At 41.3% G+C, this 15553-nt stretch overlaps 1 protein-coding gene across 1 annotated transcript in view; it reads left to right on the top strand.

The window, feature by feature from the left end:
• myocd (myocardin) overlaps nucleotides 1–12679 on the top strand; it is a 52814-nt gene extending 40135 nt beyond the window's left edge. The window contains exons 4-13 of the mRNA XM_055057423.1: nucleotides 5209–5393; nucleotides 6041–6145; nucleotides 6221–6540; nucleotides 6702–6858; nucleotides 7303–7851; nucleotides 7926–8423; nucleotides 8870–9016; nucleotides 9372–9500; nucleotides 10854–10911; nucleotides 11075–12679. Coding sequence (XP_054913398.1) covers nucleotides 5209–5393; nucleotides 6041–6145; nucleotides 6221–6540; nucleotides 6702–6858; nucleotides 7303–7851; nucleotides 7926–8423; nucleotides 8870–9016; nucleotides 9372–9500; nucleotides 10854–10911; nucleotides 11075–11685 — 2759 coding nt within the window. The 3' untranslated portion in view covers nucleotides 11686–12679. The remainder of the gene's footprint in view (nucleotides 1–5208; nucleotides 5394–6040; nucleotides 6146–6220; nucleotides 6541–6701; nucleotides 6859–7302; nucleotides 7852–7925; nucleotides 8424–8869; nucleotides 9017–9371; nucleotides 9501–10853; nucleotides 10912–11074) is intronic.
• Nucleotides 12680–15553: the final 2874 nt, after the last annotated feature.

The raw sequence follows: 15553 nt of genomic DNA, 5'->3' as shown, positions 1-15553 counted from the left end.
ACTAAAAAAGAATATTTAAACAGTTTGAATAGCAGATTGCTGCTTAATAGCTCAGCTTTTTAATATATTTTTTACCGTTTTGAAGATGCCTCCACACTTCCCACAAGTCAATGAGTTCAACGTCTTACAATAGGAGAACCTCATCAAACCCTATGAGACACCAACTGTCTCATAGTCTGTCGGAAGGTCCCCACATTTTAAGGAATATCCTGCTATTCCGGGACTTGAGTTCATCTTGCAAAGCAACTTGAATTCTTATTTCTTCGTAATTTCTTCAGGCTTCTAGTCAGATTTCACATGTTTGAATGCTGCTGCAGTGGCGCAGCAGGTAGCACTTGTTGCCCTGCAGCAAGAAGGTTCGATTCCCGGCCCCGGGTCTCTCTACGTGGAGTTTGCGTGTTCTCCCTGTGCGTGGTGGGGTCTGTTCAGCTTCCTCCCACCGTCCCACCAGCATCTCCTCCCGACCTCATTATGGACAAGGGTGTTAGAAAAAAAAAAGCTGCTGCTAATTTCTGCAAATTAAACTTGCAGTACTGTTTCATTTGAGCTTATGTTTTATAGGAAATTTGTTGTTTTCCCTTATTTCATAATTTAAACTGAATTCTAAATTGTTTTGAATTGTATAGCTTTTTCTTAATCCTTTCACTAATTATTCCTCAGTATAGTAATCCTTTGCATTGTTTCCCTTTTCCCCAATTCATTTATGTTTATATTTGTCCACTTCTGTGTTGTCTCTGCTTCTTTCAGATCATCTATGCATCTTTTTACAATTTTCTCCATTTATTTATTTTAAATCGATACTTCTACCAAAATGGTGTCCCGACATATTATTGTTTTCCATCAGACAATGATGAGCGTTTCCTTCTGGTTTTAGATTTGAAATAAATCTCCATGTTGCTGTTGGTTTGCCAAGCGTCTGATTCATTTCTGTCATTTTCTAGCATTATATTTGTAGAAGGCAATGCAAAGCAGGTTTTATTGCATATCTCCTGTTTGTATGAGTCCCTAGATAACTACGAGGAATTTGGGGTTGGGGAGCTTTCACAGTGGAGTTACTTTATATCTGTAATGACTTTGTCGCAGAAATTCATTCATGTATTCGATGTTTTGAAGTTGGCCATACACTGAATTGGTAATCAAGGTCATGTTCCTGTTAAAATATAGTTCTGACTCCATAGCCATATCACCGCTTCCCTGAAGTTTTTAGCTTAAATTTTCATTGCAGAAACCAATAAAATCTGTTTCTACAGCACAGAGCTGGAGGAAGACGCGATGAAGAACCTGGTGTAATTTGCAAACCTGGATTGAATATCACATTCCTTGCAAATTTGGTGCCACATAAATACACCAAATGTGATTTAAATGGTCGTGTGGTGAAACAAAAATATGTGGTGCCGTGTCATCTACATCCATACGACACAAAATGTGTCACTCTATGATCACAGTATGTGGTGATACTGTATTATCTGCATGTAGAGATGGTGGTTTACCAGACTGTACCCTGACAGCAGTATGGTAAAAAGGAAGTTGTCCTAAAGTGGAGCTTTGAGGAACCTCAACCTCAAGCCTAGTACACCAAACACCAGTCAGTAGCCAAGATAATTTAGTCCTAAGTCACAAATCTTGTATGACTTAGGGGGTTAAATACAGCGTTTGTTTATTTACAAGTGAGAATAAACAACCTCTTATTCAATCTCCATAGAACACTGGGAACTTCAGCTGATGTTGCTAACTTTATTTGATACTTTTATTAATATAGCACAGAGACAGCATTGTAGTGAAGTAGTCAACAAAATTAGCATTGGTTTTCTAACAAATCTCCAGTTAGACTGAGGTTGAATGCTTTGAAAAAAAAAAAAAAAAAGATATTAGTTGCTGGAACCCAGATGTGGTGACTTCACACTCCACTCTCTGGAAACAACCATACACCAACGCTTAGAGAAACAAGCGTCCCGTGGAGAAAAGCCTGGAGTCTTGATCTCCTGGAAATTGTTAATGTCTGATCTGAGTGAGACATAAAGTACAATATTTGCTTTATCCAAAGTTTAATAATTATTATCACATGCCATTCTTATTTTAGAGGAATTTTTTTTCTTCTTACTTTCAAATAAAGTGCTTCATACCTGATGAAGTTTTCATTACGCAGTAATATTCCACCTTAGATGTCCAGAAGCTTCATGTCTTTCATTTCTTCTTGGCCCACAATCCTGTCTCATCCCTCTGAAATCTCCAACTAAAATCGCATTTGACCAAATAAGTGCGTTTGTTCTTTTACGCGCTCAGATAATCAAACTGATTTAGTTTCTCAGCTCTCTGCTGGATAATCACTCGGCCCGGTGAATGCCGTAGATAGAACGGAGGCCATGCCAGGTTCTCGCTGGCCCGGATTATTTACCTTGGACGTAACAGAGAGAGAGAGAGAGAGAGAGAGGAGTCTGTGGAAGGTTAAGAATCTCACCAACCTCAACCCTTTAATTACCATCCCTCCATTTATTTTCCTACCACTCAAAGTGTTTGAAGGACCCACATTATGACTGACCCGGCACAGGAATATTGATTGTTGGGAAGAATCAAAGGAATGGACGTGTGGAGTTTGCAGGTTGCTGTGTGTGTCAGCATATGAGTCACTGTTTGTGACGCCAGCGTTGGGCAGCTTTCAAGTTCATCTCCTTTTGGTCGGACCAATGGCGTACTGCTGTCGGTCTACAGACTACAAGATAGATGCAGGTTTTAGAAGCTCATTAGATTTATTTTCCTTTGATTCTGTATTAGATGAGTGACATAATCTGTTGTAGCTATTGGGCCAAATACTCAAAAGATTTACCCAGTCGTGCATCCTTTATTGGTTTTACCCATTGCTGTTTTCTTCCCTATTTTTAGGAAAGAGAAAACGTATTTCCGGTTCAGATTAAGTCTTCAATATTTGCATATTCACCAATAGATATTAGTTTCTGTATTTGTGCCAAGATGGCTTCCACTTGTTCATTAATTCACATTAGGGTATAAGGTAAGGTATGTTAAAGTAGGCAGTCAAAGGGAAATGACATCATTTGTAAATTTCAGTGGCATCATTACTGAGCTTCGTCCAGAACCTTGAGTCTTAGTCATCACATTGCTTGGCTCTGGCCCCCTAACACCACAGCATGTTGCGTAAAGAAGCCAAAGTGCTGCAGGCAACTGGAGGACAGTGGAGGAGGAGGAGAGCTGCCTTTACTAAGACAGGCAGCAGCTGTATTTGCTTCCTGTCTTTTTCTGAAGAAGTGTCCTCAAGCTTGAGTGTGTACTTGTGCGGACATACCTGCGCGTGTGTTTACGATTGACCTCGGCCAAACTCCAGCTTTCTCTGGTTCCAGAAGTGCACCTACAAAGGCACATGACGGAGACGGGCTGTTGCGCCTGCAGCATGAACCTTTCACCTAAAAGCTCTCAGTCTTTATGCCCAAAACTCCCATTCGATTGGTTTGACCTCTGTCCAGCCGGTCACTTAAAAAGTGGAAGTGTCAGCAGCGTGCCGGTTTCCTGTAATTCTGCCAACTCAATCTCCCGGTGACATGAAAATTATGTTAAGCGGTCACAGAGACAGGGACAATAGTGTGTCTGAGTGCTGAGAGTTAAACGTGAACAGGTGGGAGGAAATAGCCCTAAGTACAATGCTGTGTACTGAGCAGTGTATTCAGCTTTGTGTGTATGGTGAGTGTCTACTACAAGGTCACTGAGTTGCACAGAATGGGCCTTGTACTGTGACTGAAACCAGGGTCTGTTCCAGCCTGTCACATGTTTGGATACAAAAAGACAATCTTGTACCCCTTTACACACACACACACACACACACACACACACACACACACACACACACACACACACACACACACACACACACAGAACAACCTGTACCATTTCTCTCCTTCTGGCTTTGTGCCTTCGGCTCTGTCCGATAGCTGCTGCCAGCTCCAATCAAAGCTCTGCTCCTTATCTAATGGGCCAATCAGCTTCATGGCAGAACCTAAGTAGGTTGTGTTGATCCCACATCCGGGCAACGTAACACCTCGAGTCTGAGTGTGGTAGTAGGTGTCAGTGACAGACTTAAAACAGCCAGATATGCTAGTTGTAATGTGAAATGATGAGAATACTGGGCCCCTATGCTGGAAGACCGTACATCCATCTTGTTTTCCCCCTAAAATGTACTTTCGTTTACATGCCGGAGGAAAAATATTTGCTGTGCCACAGTTCTCATTTTACACCCAAATCATTAACATCTTAAGGTAAATGACACAGCATTCTAGGTTAGAGTTTCAACCCAAAAACTGTCATGTAACTTTAAGGGCACCAAAGAGCAGCTTGTTAAGACTAACCAGCAACCAGGAAGTTAAAGCAATACATGGTCCATCAGTCCGCGCTCTCCCCCTGGCCTTAATGTGGCAACATGCCCCCAACTGCCACTGTTGTACACTTCCAGTCAGTTACTTAAAAGAAATTACACTTTTCCTTAACCTAAAACACATTTGTACATGGAGAACCTAAAATGTGCACACAGAACATTGCTGAAAACTGCTCTATTACATTTAATACGTCTATTTTTAAGCCAGAACATTTACTGCTATTGTTCATAAATGTATAAAAAGCTTCAAAACAATACTTAAAACAAGGCGATCTGTGTTGACTTTTCATCAGATGCCAGATTTACAGCTAATATAAGATTAATTGCATCATTTAAGTATGATGGAAGCAGTTTCAACAAAATCTCAGTAGTCGCCTTTGTACGACTGTCATTTCAATTTCTATTGTGCTCCAGAGGAGCATAAAGCACAAATAAACAATTCTGCAATAATTACTTTGCGACAATTACGCTCCCCTCAGTCCCTGGAGGGCCTTTACCTCTTCACCTGTTCATAGTTAAACTGAAATTAACTGGCTCTCCTCTCATTATTGGAATAGAGTTGCTCTCGTTTCCAGCTCACTTGACAGGGAAAACAAATGTTAAGGGTTAGACAAATTTTATAGCTCAGACCTGTGGAGTATTCCTGTGGTCCCTCTCACTTCTTATAAGGTGGTTGTTTACAATTAATCGGATCCCAGAGTCGCGCAATTTCTTTTCTCCCTGGTGAGTTGGTGCCAACATTGTTCAACCCTAACCAAGAACGTTGTGTCGTGGATGCAGATGTAATCTTCATGTGCTAACTGATCGCTCTCTTTTTGTTCCTCCCACAGTGAATCATGGCAAGTTCCCCAAGCAGGAGGACTCGTATGCCTTTGAGGAGGACAGCAGCAGCGAGAGTCTGTCTCCGGAGCAGAACCACAGCGACGAGTCACAGGGCTCAGCCTGCCCTTCATCTGACGCTGTCGGCAGCACGGCCTCCTCCTCTTCCTCACCTGCCCTCACCAGCCCACGACAGGTATGACCCAACGCTTTGCCTGTCTTTTTTCCGTCCCTCCGTCAGTCTCTTGCCGGCACCTTCTCACATCCGTGCCTCTACTGCCCTCCTGTGGTGGCAGAGTGAAGTCCACTGCCCAAACTGTTGGACTGGATTTCCGTTTGTTGATGCCATCAGTTGTAACTGATGTGAAACTTGAAATGTGAAACCTGCAGTCAAGGAGTTACATCATGGCTGTAACACCAATGGCTGATTCATGTTGAAAAATATGGCATGCACAATCCGTTCCCAGTACTTTAGCAGTGCTTGCATACAAGCGAAGATGTATAAAAACAGATGCTTACTAGTGACCTTTTCCCCAAAATATATATTTGTGTCATTAGTTCTGCTAACTAGATTTCTGCCACTTGTCTTTCCCACTTAATTCCTGTCTCCTAAATACTCAATAAAAGCCCGACTGATTATTCCAAACGTATAAACGTCTCTGATGAAATATAAATGAATGATTTCTAGGTTTATCTCCGTCCCATGTTGAGCTTTATGTGTTTTCTTCAGAAAATGGTTCATGGAGATATTTTATTAATCCAAGGAGTAGTGCTGCACAATATGCCAAATCACATTTGTCATTGCAACATCAATACATATAGATGGGTTTGTTATTTTCACAGGGTAGTGCAACCAGAGGCCCACCTGACCAAAGCCAGGAAGAAGGCCTGTCTTCCCCTAACACCAACCAGGTAGCTCCACCAATACCGGTTCCTGCAATAGTCAAGGTTAGCAATCTTTGAATCCTGTCATCTTCTTTTTGACGTACCAACCGACCAGCTTAGCTTGCCTTCTTTGAACAGTCCAAGACGTCGGACAAGAACCGACACAAGAAGCCCAAAGATGTGAAGCCAAAAGTAAAGAAACTCAAGTACCACCAGTACATTCCTCCAGACCAAAAGGTGGAGAAGTCTCCTCCGCCCATGGACTCGGCCTACGCCAGACTCCTGCAGCAGCAGCAGTTGTTCCTGCAGCTTCAGATCCTCAGCCAGCAGAAACATACTCACACACATTCACAGATACAGCAGCCACAACAGCAGCATATACACTCCATGCAGGCCCATACCCAGCAGAGACAGCCCACCTTCAGCTACCAGCCTCAGCTGCCAGCCAGCACCCAGAAGTAAGTCCCACCACTTGCACAATTCACCTCTGCCATTGAAAGACAATATTTTGGAGCTGATGTCCAATAAAAACTAGCTCAGAAGACTGGCTATTTTGTCATTCATAAGGTAACCTTTTGTTTTTCCCAGAGATGAATCTATTTCAATGTTCCCTTTCCAGGAGCAACAGTGAGCAGGTACCATCTTGCGCCTCTCGTGTTCCTGCCAGCAACTTGAACAGCAGCTCCTCTTCTCCCGTCAAGAACACGTTTCCCAATCAAAACAATGTTTCACCTGTCAAAGTTGGTCCACTACCTGCTAATCTGGATGACCTTAAAGTAAGTCTTATTAGCAATTAAAAGTCAAAGTGTTACAGTATAAAGCTGCAGTATGTAACTTTTACAAAAATATGGTTTTTACATATTTGTTAAAACGGTCACCATGTCGTGACAGTACGGTGTGAGACAGAATCTTTGAAAAGATGGAGTTCCTCCACCCCCTTCCAGCGCCACTACTGCCTTACGCAAAAATGCACCGGTGCTGGTCAAAAACAACCAATCAGAATCAGCAGGAGTGTCTTAGTATTGTCAGTCAAGCTCGAAAACTGTTTATCCCCTGTCATCGCTGGCCATTCTCACTAACCTGGGCTTTGTTATTTTATGGTCAGGACATAGTAATAGCTTTAAATGTAATAAAGCAAAACACTTTAATTAAAAAAGTTACATGGTTTCATTTTAACAGTTATTCTGTATGTATATTGTTTCTATATTTTGTTCTGTAAGGTTTCCGAGCTCAGGCAACACTTGCGCATTCGCGGCATGCCTGTTTCAGGGACCAAACAGGCCCTCATCGAACGACTCCGGCCCTTTAAGGACTCCAACACGGACTCCTCACCGTCAGGGTCCTCCGACATCACAACTTTAACTTTTCCGGTCACGCCCACTGGTTCTCTGTCTTCCTACCAGTCCCCATCTTCCTCCAGCAATCTGTCGCAGGGAGGATACTTTCCCTTCCCAAGTACCTCTTCCACGCCGCCCATCTCTCCGGCCTCCTCTGATCTGTCTCTCAGCGGCTCCCTCCCGGACAGCTTCAGCGATGTGCCAATGTCCTCCCCAAAACAGTTCAACCTGCAGGCATCCCCAACCCAAACTGCCATAGAGGAGGGCCTGGGTGTAGGAGGAGGAGGTGCCAGGGCGTGTGGAGGGAACCAGAGAGTAGGAGAGGACGAAGGGAATGATGGAGGTCTGGAAGCCGAAAAAGATAAGATGCTGGTGGAGAAGCAGAGGGTCATCGAGGAGCTGACGTGGAAATTGCACCAGGAGCAAAGACAGGTGAGGAACTCCCTAATGAGATGTTGTACTTTACCAATATTAGTCGGTCACACTTTGACCAATCCACTTGTTAGGTTGAAGAACTGAAAATGCAACTTCACAAGAGGAAACGCTGCTATGGAGCAACTGAGGACGCCAACCCTCCATTGTGTCACACCTCAATGCTCCACCAGCAGCAGGCCACACCTATGATGGGCCAGCATTTTCTGGGGGTGGCAATCAAGCAAGAACCTTTGTCCTTGTCCTCTAGTTGTCCCCTGTCTTCCTCCAAGCAGCTCAAGAGCCCTCCTGGCAGCTGCTTGGACAACATGGGGTGCTGCAACAACCCCATACCAAATCTGGGCGGTGGTCCTGGTGGGCCACAATGCATGGACACAGACCCTTCCTCTGCCAGCCCCTCCACCGTGTCAGCCTTTCTGAGCCCCCAGTGTTCTCCACAAGATTCTCCTGTCGGAAAACCCACCAGCAGCTCCCAGCCTCCGTCGCCTAACAGCCCCTACCTGCTGTCTCCTCTGCTGGGGAGAGACAGCTGTGGACACCCCCATGGACAAGGCAGAGGTCACAACATGCAGGTACAAAGAACTGAATGAACTTGAGCAAGGTTGCAACAAACATGCAACGAGAATTTCAGTGTCTTAGTTTGAAAAAGCTAGTACAAACACTTGACCGAAAAATTCAGAAACAACCGTGGAATGGTTGAAAGGTGACTCCACAAAGGATGTTACGGGGGAGCTAAAGAGAGCCAAAAAGATCTTTATCTGTAAAACATTTTAGAAACCATGTACAATCTTCCTTTCCTTTTTAGATTAACATAAAGATGTGAATTGCATCTTTGTGAAATACTCCAAAACTCTTGGAAGCTTGTTGAAACATGACAAAATCTGGAAAGTGAAATACTTTTTTTAAACTTCAACAGACAATTTTACAGAGCGGTTGTTTCCATTTATGAGCCTTTCTTTTATGTACTCTAAATCTTTGATTGATCCAATTGATTGTTGTTACATCCTGCCTGCTGCAGGTGCAGCAGAGGACTGGCAGCCAGCCATTAAACTGCTCTTATCCTTTGGACCAAAGAAGCCTTCAAGCTGCATTTCCCAGCTCACCTGACTGTGGTCTTAACCACAGCGGCCCCATCAAGGCCGAGAGTCAGAATATGCAACCAAAGGTAAGCGTGTAAAAGATCTGAACGTTTGCCTTGTCGTAACATTAGTCAGGTTGTGTTATCTAACTAAATCCCCTCCCATCCGTGTTGTTTCCTCCTCCTCTTTGTTCATTTCTGATCTGTCTCTGAATTGTCTCTTTGGTATGAGGCTCATCGTCCCGCTTCTCATATCTGTTACATGTTGTCACACTCTTTAACACGAGTAAACCCATTTGAAACGCCAAGTAATCTTTACATAACAACTGTGATGAGGTTACTCAGACGTGGAGCCCTGATTTCTGGTGTTTCTTCTGCATCTCTAACTTGGTGAGCTCCCCTACCACATGCTAATGACACTTTTCACTTATTTCTCATATAGATGTCAGCATTGCCATCTTCCCGGCATGTTGGCCAAAAGTGCCAGGTCTCCCCCCCTGCCTTCAGTAGCTCAGATTCAGATGCATCTGACTTAAGACAGCCCCCATGCTATGAGGATGCAGTGAAGCAGGTAAACTCAATTCTATGCTAAAAAAAAAAAAAAAAAAAAAAATTTAGTGGAGTTTGCTGGCTAGGGAATTCATCTAAACTTGTGCGGTTCCGATTCCAGTTTTCTTCTCTCTTTTCTTGTTTTTGTGTCCCAGACAATCCATCATGTTTGTCTCAGCTGTTTGTCCCAATCATTGCTTCTATCACCGCATGAACATTCAAACCCTCCTGACAACTCTGACACAGATTTTTACTAAAGATTGAGTTGGCAAAGTTGCCAGGAAACATGCATGTTTTCGTGTAAATTCTCTTTAGTTGTCTTATCAAAAATACTAGATGATATAAAGTCCAGATAAAAAAGGAAAAAAATGAAGTGTTACTTATTCACACTCTTGGGGTTACATTCAATGAGTGCCAAAGAAAATAAATGGAGCTTCTGGATTGGCTGCTTTGAAAACTCCAGCCAATAGCATGTGAAGTAACATCACACCCAACCTGCATTTTATTTCAAATATGAGCTCTCCGTAAAAATCCACAAATAATTTGGAGTTTCGTTCCACAGACATGGACATCAGATACAGATCCGCAAATAGGCAGGGGTCCACTATACAGGGCACTGAAATATATGGATGGACATATGTTCCTACAGCATTTGGGATATTTATTTTACTTGCACTAGATTCTCTAGTGAGCTGTCCAGGGTGTACCCAGCCGCTTACCAGTGGAGAAAAGCACCAGCACTCAGCACTAGTAGACCAGGGATCTTCAAACCCAGTCGGTATTCGGCCGGTGCCATGTAACTTTTACAGATGTCCCTTGTCAAGCACACCTGAATCTAATGGAAGATTTACCTCCTTTGTATCCAGGCAAGTTCTCCAAAGACCTGCTAATGACCTAATTATTTGACGCAGATGTGTTGAAGCAAGAGAGCACAGGATTTGAAGACTCCAACACTAGATCATTGGTTACCAGTAGCATGCTTCACAAAGAGACAGTTTTATGTCAGTATTTCCAGTGGAAACCATCAGAACCTGCTGTATTTTGACTTGTACTGAGGTCTAATTTACAACCATTTTCATTAGAGATACACATATAAAAATTTGGACTGATACACATACAAATATCAACCAAAAGGACATACAAGTTGGTTGATAATATCAGCCCAGTTCTACTTACACCGCAATCAATAAGTTGAAAAATTACAAAAAATCGGTTGATATTGATGGCGATATATCATGCTTCCTTGATATTCATGCTTCCCCTCTGAAGTTTTAAGAGACTTCTGGAGCTTATAGTGGGAAATTATTGAATGCAGTCACGTCAAAGTTGAGTGATTTAAACAGCTGATTGATGAGAATCTCTATTGCACTTTCAGCAACTGACCAGGAGTCAGCAGATGGATGAACTGTTGGACGTGCTCATAGAGAGTGGAGGTAAGCAGAATATCGGTTTAGCTTTTAGAAAGCTCCAAAATTATTCCTGGGAGTAAAAGCAACTTGTAAAACAGCAGAAAAAGAAATCTTGAGTTTTATGGGAAATGTTGGCATCCACTTCCTCGAAATGCTAAGACAATCCATCCTTTCCTTTCTCCTTAAGAGATGCCAGCTAACGCAAGAGAAGAGAGGGAGAGGTCCTCTGTAACACAAGTTGTGCCTCACATTACTGTGTCCCCAGGGTGTCCCGGCCTTCTCATCCCAAGGTTCCACTGGCACTACGAGCACCTTTCCACCAACCAGATGCCCTACGACCATGCCGCCAATCACGCCACCGAGAGCCACCTGCAGACTCTGCTGGGTAACCCTATGGGTCGGGGAGGGGAGATGGGGCTCCTTAAAATGGCCGCTGAGGACGGACATCAGGAAGACGAAGGGAACAGAGACGCCGAAGAGTACGGCAGCCACCACTGCCGTCCCCACCATTCCCAGCAGGACAAACTCCAGACCAACAGGGATCGGCTAGACACGCCTCTGTCGCCTGGTAGCAGTAAGGTGTTCGCCGTCCCTGAGGTCCAGGGGATGGTCAGCATGGCCTTTAGCGAGACGCCGTGGGAAACGATGGAGTGGCTGGACCTGACGCCTCCCAGTTCTGCGACTGCTTTTGGCGGCGCTGCTCAGCCCAGCGCACCAAGTATCTTTAACACAGAGTTCCTGGATGTGACGGACATTAACTTGAACTCTGCCATGGACCTTCAACTGGAGCATTGGTGAAAGCAATAATGCCAACATTAATACCAAAGAACTATTGAACCTCCCCTAGATTTCTTCAGTCTAAGTGTGAGAAGTTCCTCTTTGCTGTCGTACAGTGGAATATTATTTTGTTTAGTCGACTAAAGGTTGACAGCCTAAAGAGATGTTGATGCTTTATCTTGAATCTTAACTTTACTGAACTTATATTCCACCAATGTCATCGTAACCCAAAAAAAAAACAGGTGCTTTTTGATACAATTTGTGTTCATTTTGAACATTGATGCGCACAACTGTCGCTGCGTTGAGGACTGACAGTGGACACATGTAGTACTTTCTGTATGCACCATCAGTGTTACGCCACCGAGACTTGAAGACAGAATTTGCCAATCACTGCATACCTAGAGAGGGAATATTTGTGTTACTGGAAAAAAAGAAAGAAAAATCACCTAAAACAGACTAACAATAATATCTAGATTTCATAGAAGGGGCCAATTTGTAAATATCAACAGTTTTGGAAAATCTCACATCAACATGCTGTTGTGAAACATGTGGGAGAGAATACAACCCAAAAATGAAGTGTAAAGTACAACCATTTCAACGTTTGATGTAAATATGAGACATATATATATATATATAAATATAAAAACTTCACAGAGCACCTCTTGCTTAACACATATTTGTCACAGTTTGCTTGAGCTTTGAATATAGGAATGGTTGTTTTTTTTTTATACATATCTACAGTTTCTGACATATTTATGTACAGGAAGACATAAAGGGCAAAACGATGTCTGAGAAATCTTTGGTCTTATAAGTTTAAACCAAGAGACAAACTGTGCCTTACTTGCAAAACATGCTTTATGAATAAAATGTCCCAGTTTTATATTGACGACTCTACAAAAGCTAACAGGCGTTTTAAAAGCTGCAAAAAGTCAACTTCTAAAAAAAAAAAAAATTAATAAAAAAAAAGATAATTTTATGTGTAATTTTTGTCCTCTTAAATTGCAACATCTCTATTTCAAAGTCAATCACATTTATTTATTTTTGTGATTTTGTATTTATACTTGATGTTGTATTTATGCTGACATTCCTTTGATACTTTCTTGATGTAACCAAAAAAATTATATATATAGATATATATAGATTTCTTTTTTTTTTTTTGGACCACTGACTCTTTTAGACTAAGCAGTTTCAAAATGTGGGGAAAAGCGAAGGAGCCGACCTAAAAAGCTGCGTTATCTCAAATGACAGTTATCGATTGTGTGAACCGTCCATTGTAAGCACTTGTGAATAGAAAAGAAATGTAATATATTCAAATCTTACCTGTGAATACTTCTAAAAACTCCCCCTACAGCCAGCAGACATATTGGTCTGCTTAATATCACTCAGATCAGTAACATTCTGAACACTCTAAAAAGTAAGAGTTTGAATTTCTAGTTTCTTCTGAATGTATTGAAAGAAAATACAGAAATGCATCAGTACGTGTTCTAAATATGCAGCATCATCCACAAAGCAATTTCGTGGCTATACAGCATTGTCAATCCCATAATATTCCTAAGTATTTGCAGCAGAAAGCAAATTTTTTCTTACATTGTATGAAAAGACAATCATTTTTATTTCTATTGTCATTTATGCTACTTTTATGTCAGAAGATTACATAATTTTTTGTAGGGATGAGAGGGGATTTAATAGAATTGGCTTTAAACTGCCTTTAAACTTGAATTCATTTTTTTTTAGCCATCCTGACACTAGTTTGTCGAAATCCTGGCCCATTCCTCCTGACAGAACTTAATCGGGCACACCTTTTCAGCTAGAAAAGCCGAAATACCTAGAACCAAGGCCCAGGTTACCAGGCATTTGGTACCTGGGCCTTCATAGGGACTTTACTGATTTAATCCACCTCTATGACCTTGCAACTATACAAGATATACCAACTCTATAGTAATATAACGGGGTCAGGTATTACCAAGGTTTGTTCAGTCCTTACATGAACGTTAGTGTTGAGTTTTCGGATTTCAAGTATTCTGGTCTAAATGCAACATTCAGACCACGTATTTAAATGAGTCCTGAGTGACCACATGAATCCCAAACACCTGAGCTGTATCCAATTAGATATAGAGAGGAGAAGGCAGCTAAGACCATATGCCTTTGGCCATATAGATATAAGTTTGTAGCACTGTTTGTTTATCAATCAGCCTAATAATTAATTCTGATTCAGCCAATCCAGAAAGGAGCGTTTATTATTCCTCTGTGCTGATTGGTTGTTCGCACAAGAGCTGAAATAATGAAGAGTAAATATTAACTTCTGTGCCTGGTAATGAATACTGTGGTATCTTTGGTGTGTGAACTATTGAAATAATGCATTTTTTTTTATAAGAAGTCTCAGGTATTCCTGGGGTCCCTAATGCCTGCAAATACCAAAAGTCAATCTTATACCTTCTGTTCAATTCCCCCTTGTTCCCGCAAATATAACAAAGTTCATTATGGGCAACTTTTTGATTGTAGTTGCTGCTGAGCCCATGGCATGTCTCCAAAAGTTAAGGATTTTACAAATTATGTTTTTCTTCTTTAGTGGCCCTTCAAAACCTTCCAATGTGAATAATGTCTTACCAGATTCAAACAGTGTCATCACAATGTATTTATGTTTTTTGTTTTTTTTTTTAAACTTTTGTTAAGTCATGCTCATGTTACCCAAAAATGAACTTTTCTTGTAGAGCTCTCTTCTAGGTATCTTGGCTGAATTTTTTTAGTTTTCATTTTTATTTTTTGTGTCACACAAGGAAGTATGGTAAATGTTTGAGGGATTGGCTGAAACTGCATTCGACTGTACTTCAATATGAATATATCTGAAGCTCCTAAAGCCTTGACATTACCTTTTGGTCTTATTTAAAGTAAACAAAATAAGCGCATAAACCTCTGAATTTGATGAAAGCGATCAAATAAAATTCCAAAAGTCATTATCAATGCATTTAGCTTATAATAATAATTGTAATCCTAATTTACCTCAAAGGTTCAGTTGGATTGAATGTCAGAGAATTGATTTTCTTTTTATACAATGTGCACATATCCGGTTTCAACACTGTACATCAGATGAAAACCCCAAGAAGACAAAACCAAGGTCTGTTAATCATGAGGTGGCCAAAAAAAAAAAAGCACCAACCGAAATTAAAATGCAGCTTGACAAATTTCTAGTCATAATTAATGTAGAATAACCATTTTATTTGACACACTGTGGTTATATCAATGTGGGAAGCGTTGGTTTAGAGCCAAAAGGGATAGATTGGGCAAGTTTGGATGACGGAAAAGACATGTAGAACATTTGCGATAGAAAAACTGGTAATTCAGAGTGAATCATAAATTTCAGACAGGACTGCTGGCTGGAAATTCAAGCCATAAACGCTCGTGAACTTAAAACTGCTGTCACATTTTCTCTGATTTCTTAGCTTTCAGCTTTAACGAGGAGTGGATTTATTTGGCCTGGCATTATTAAAATGCTAATATAAGGCTAAATATTGATGTAAATTATGGGTTTGAAACTTTATTTAGACATCCCCTAAGCTAAGCTCTCATTCATATCGTATATTTGGAAATAAACTTCTGGGTAAACCTGTGCTAGCTGATTTAGCAATTAGCTCAGCATTAGCATTCCTAAAGCAACTAGCGCAGGTGTCTCTTCTCTTTTTGTTTGAGAAGAGACAATATGTTGACATTGATGGGGCTAAATTTAACCTACTTTTGGCACTTTTTGAGGTTTCATTCAACATTCAAAATTAAATCCAATTCATCACCACCCTCCGTTTTATTTGCTGAAACTCTTTGCTAGGAAATCTATCCCATTCTTGATTTTTTTTAAATTTTATTTATTTTTTTTTTTTTCCAAACAAGTATGGCT

Source organism: Poeciliopsis prolifica, unplaced genomic scaffold (assembly GCF_027474105.1).
Source record: "Poeciliopsis prolifica strain line A6 unplaced genomic scaffold, Auburn_PproV2 SCAFFOLD048, whole genome shotgun sequence".
Classification (NCBI taxonomy): Eukaryota; Metazoa; Chordata; class Actinopteri; order Cyprinodontiformes; family Poeciliidae; genus Poeciliopsis; species Poeciliopsis prolifica.
Note: the sequence above shows the minus strand (reverse complement) of the source record. Positions and strands in the feature narration are given on the sequence as shown.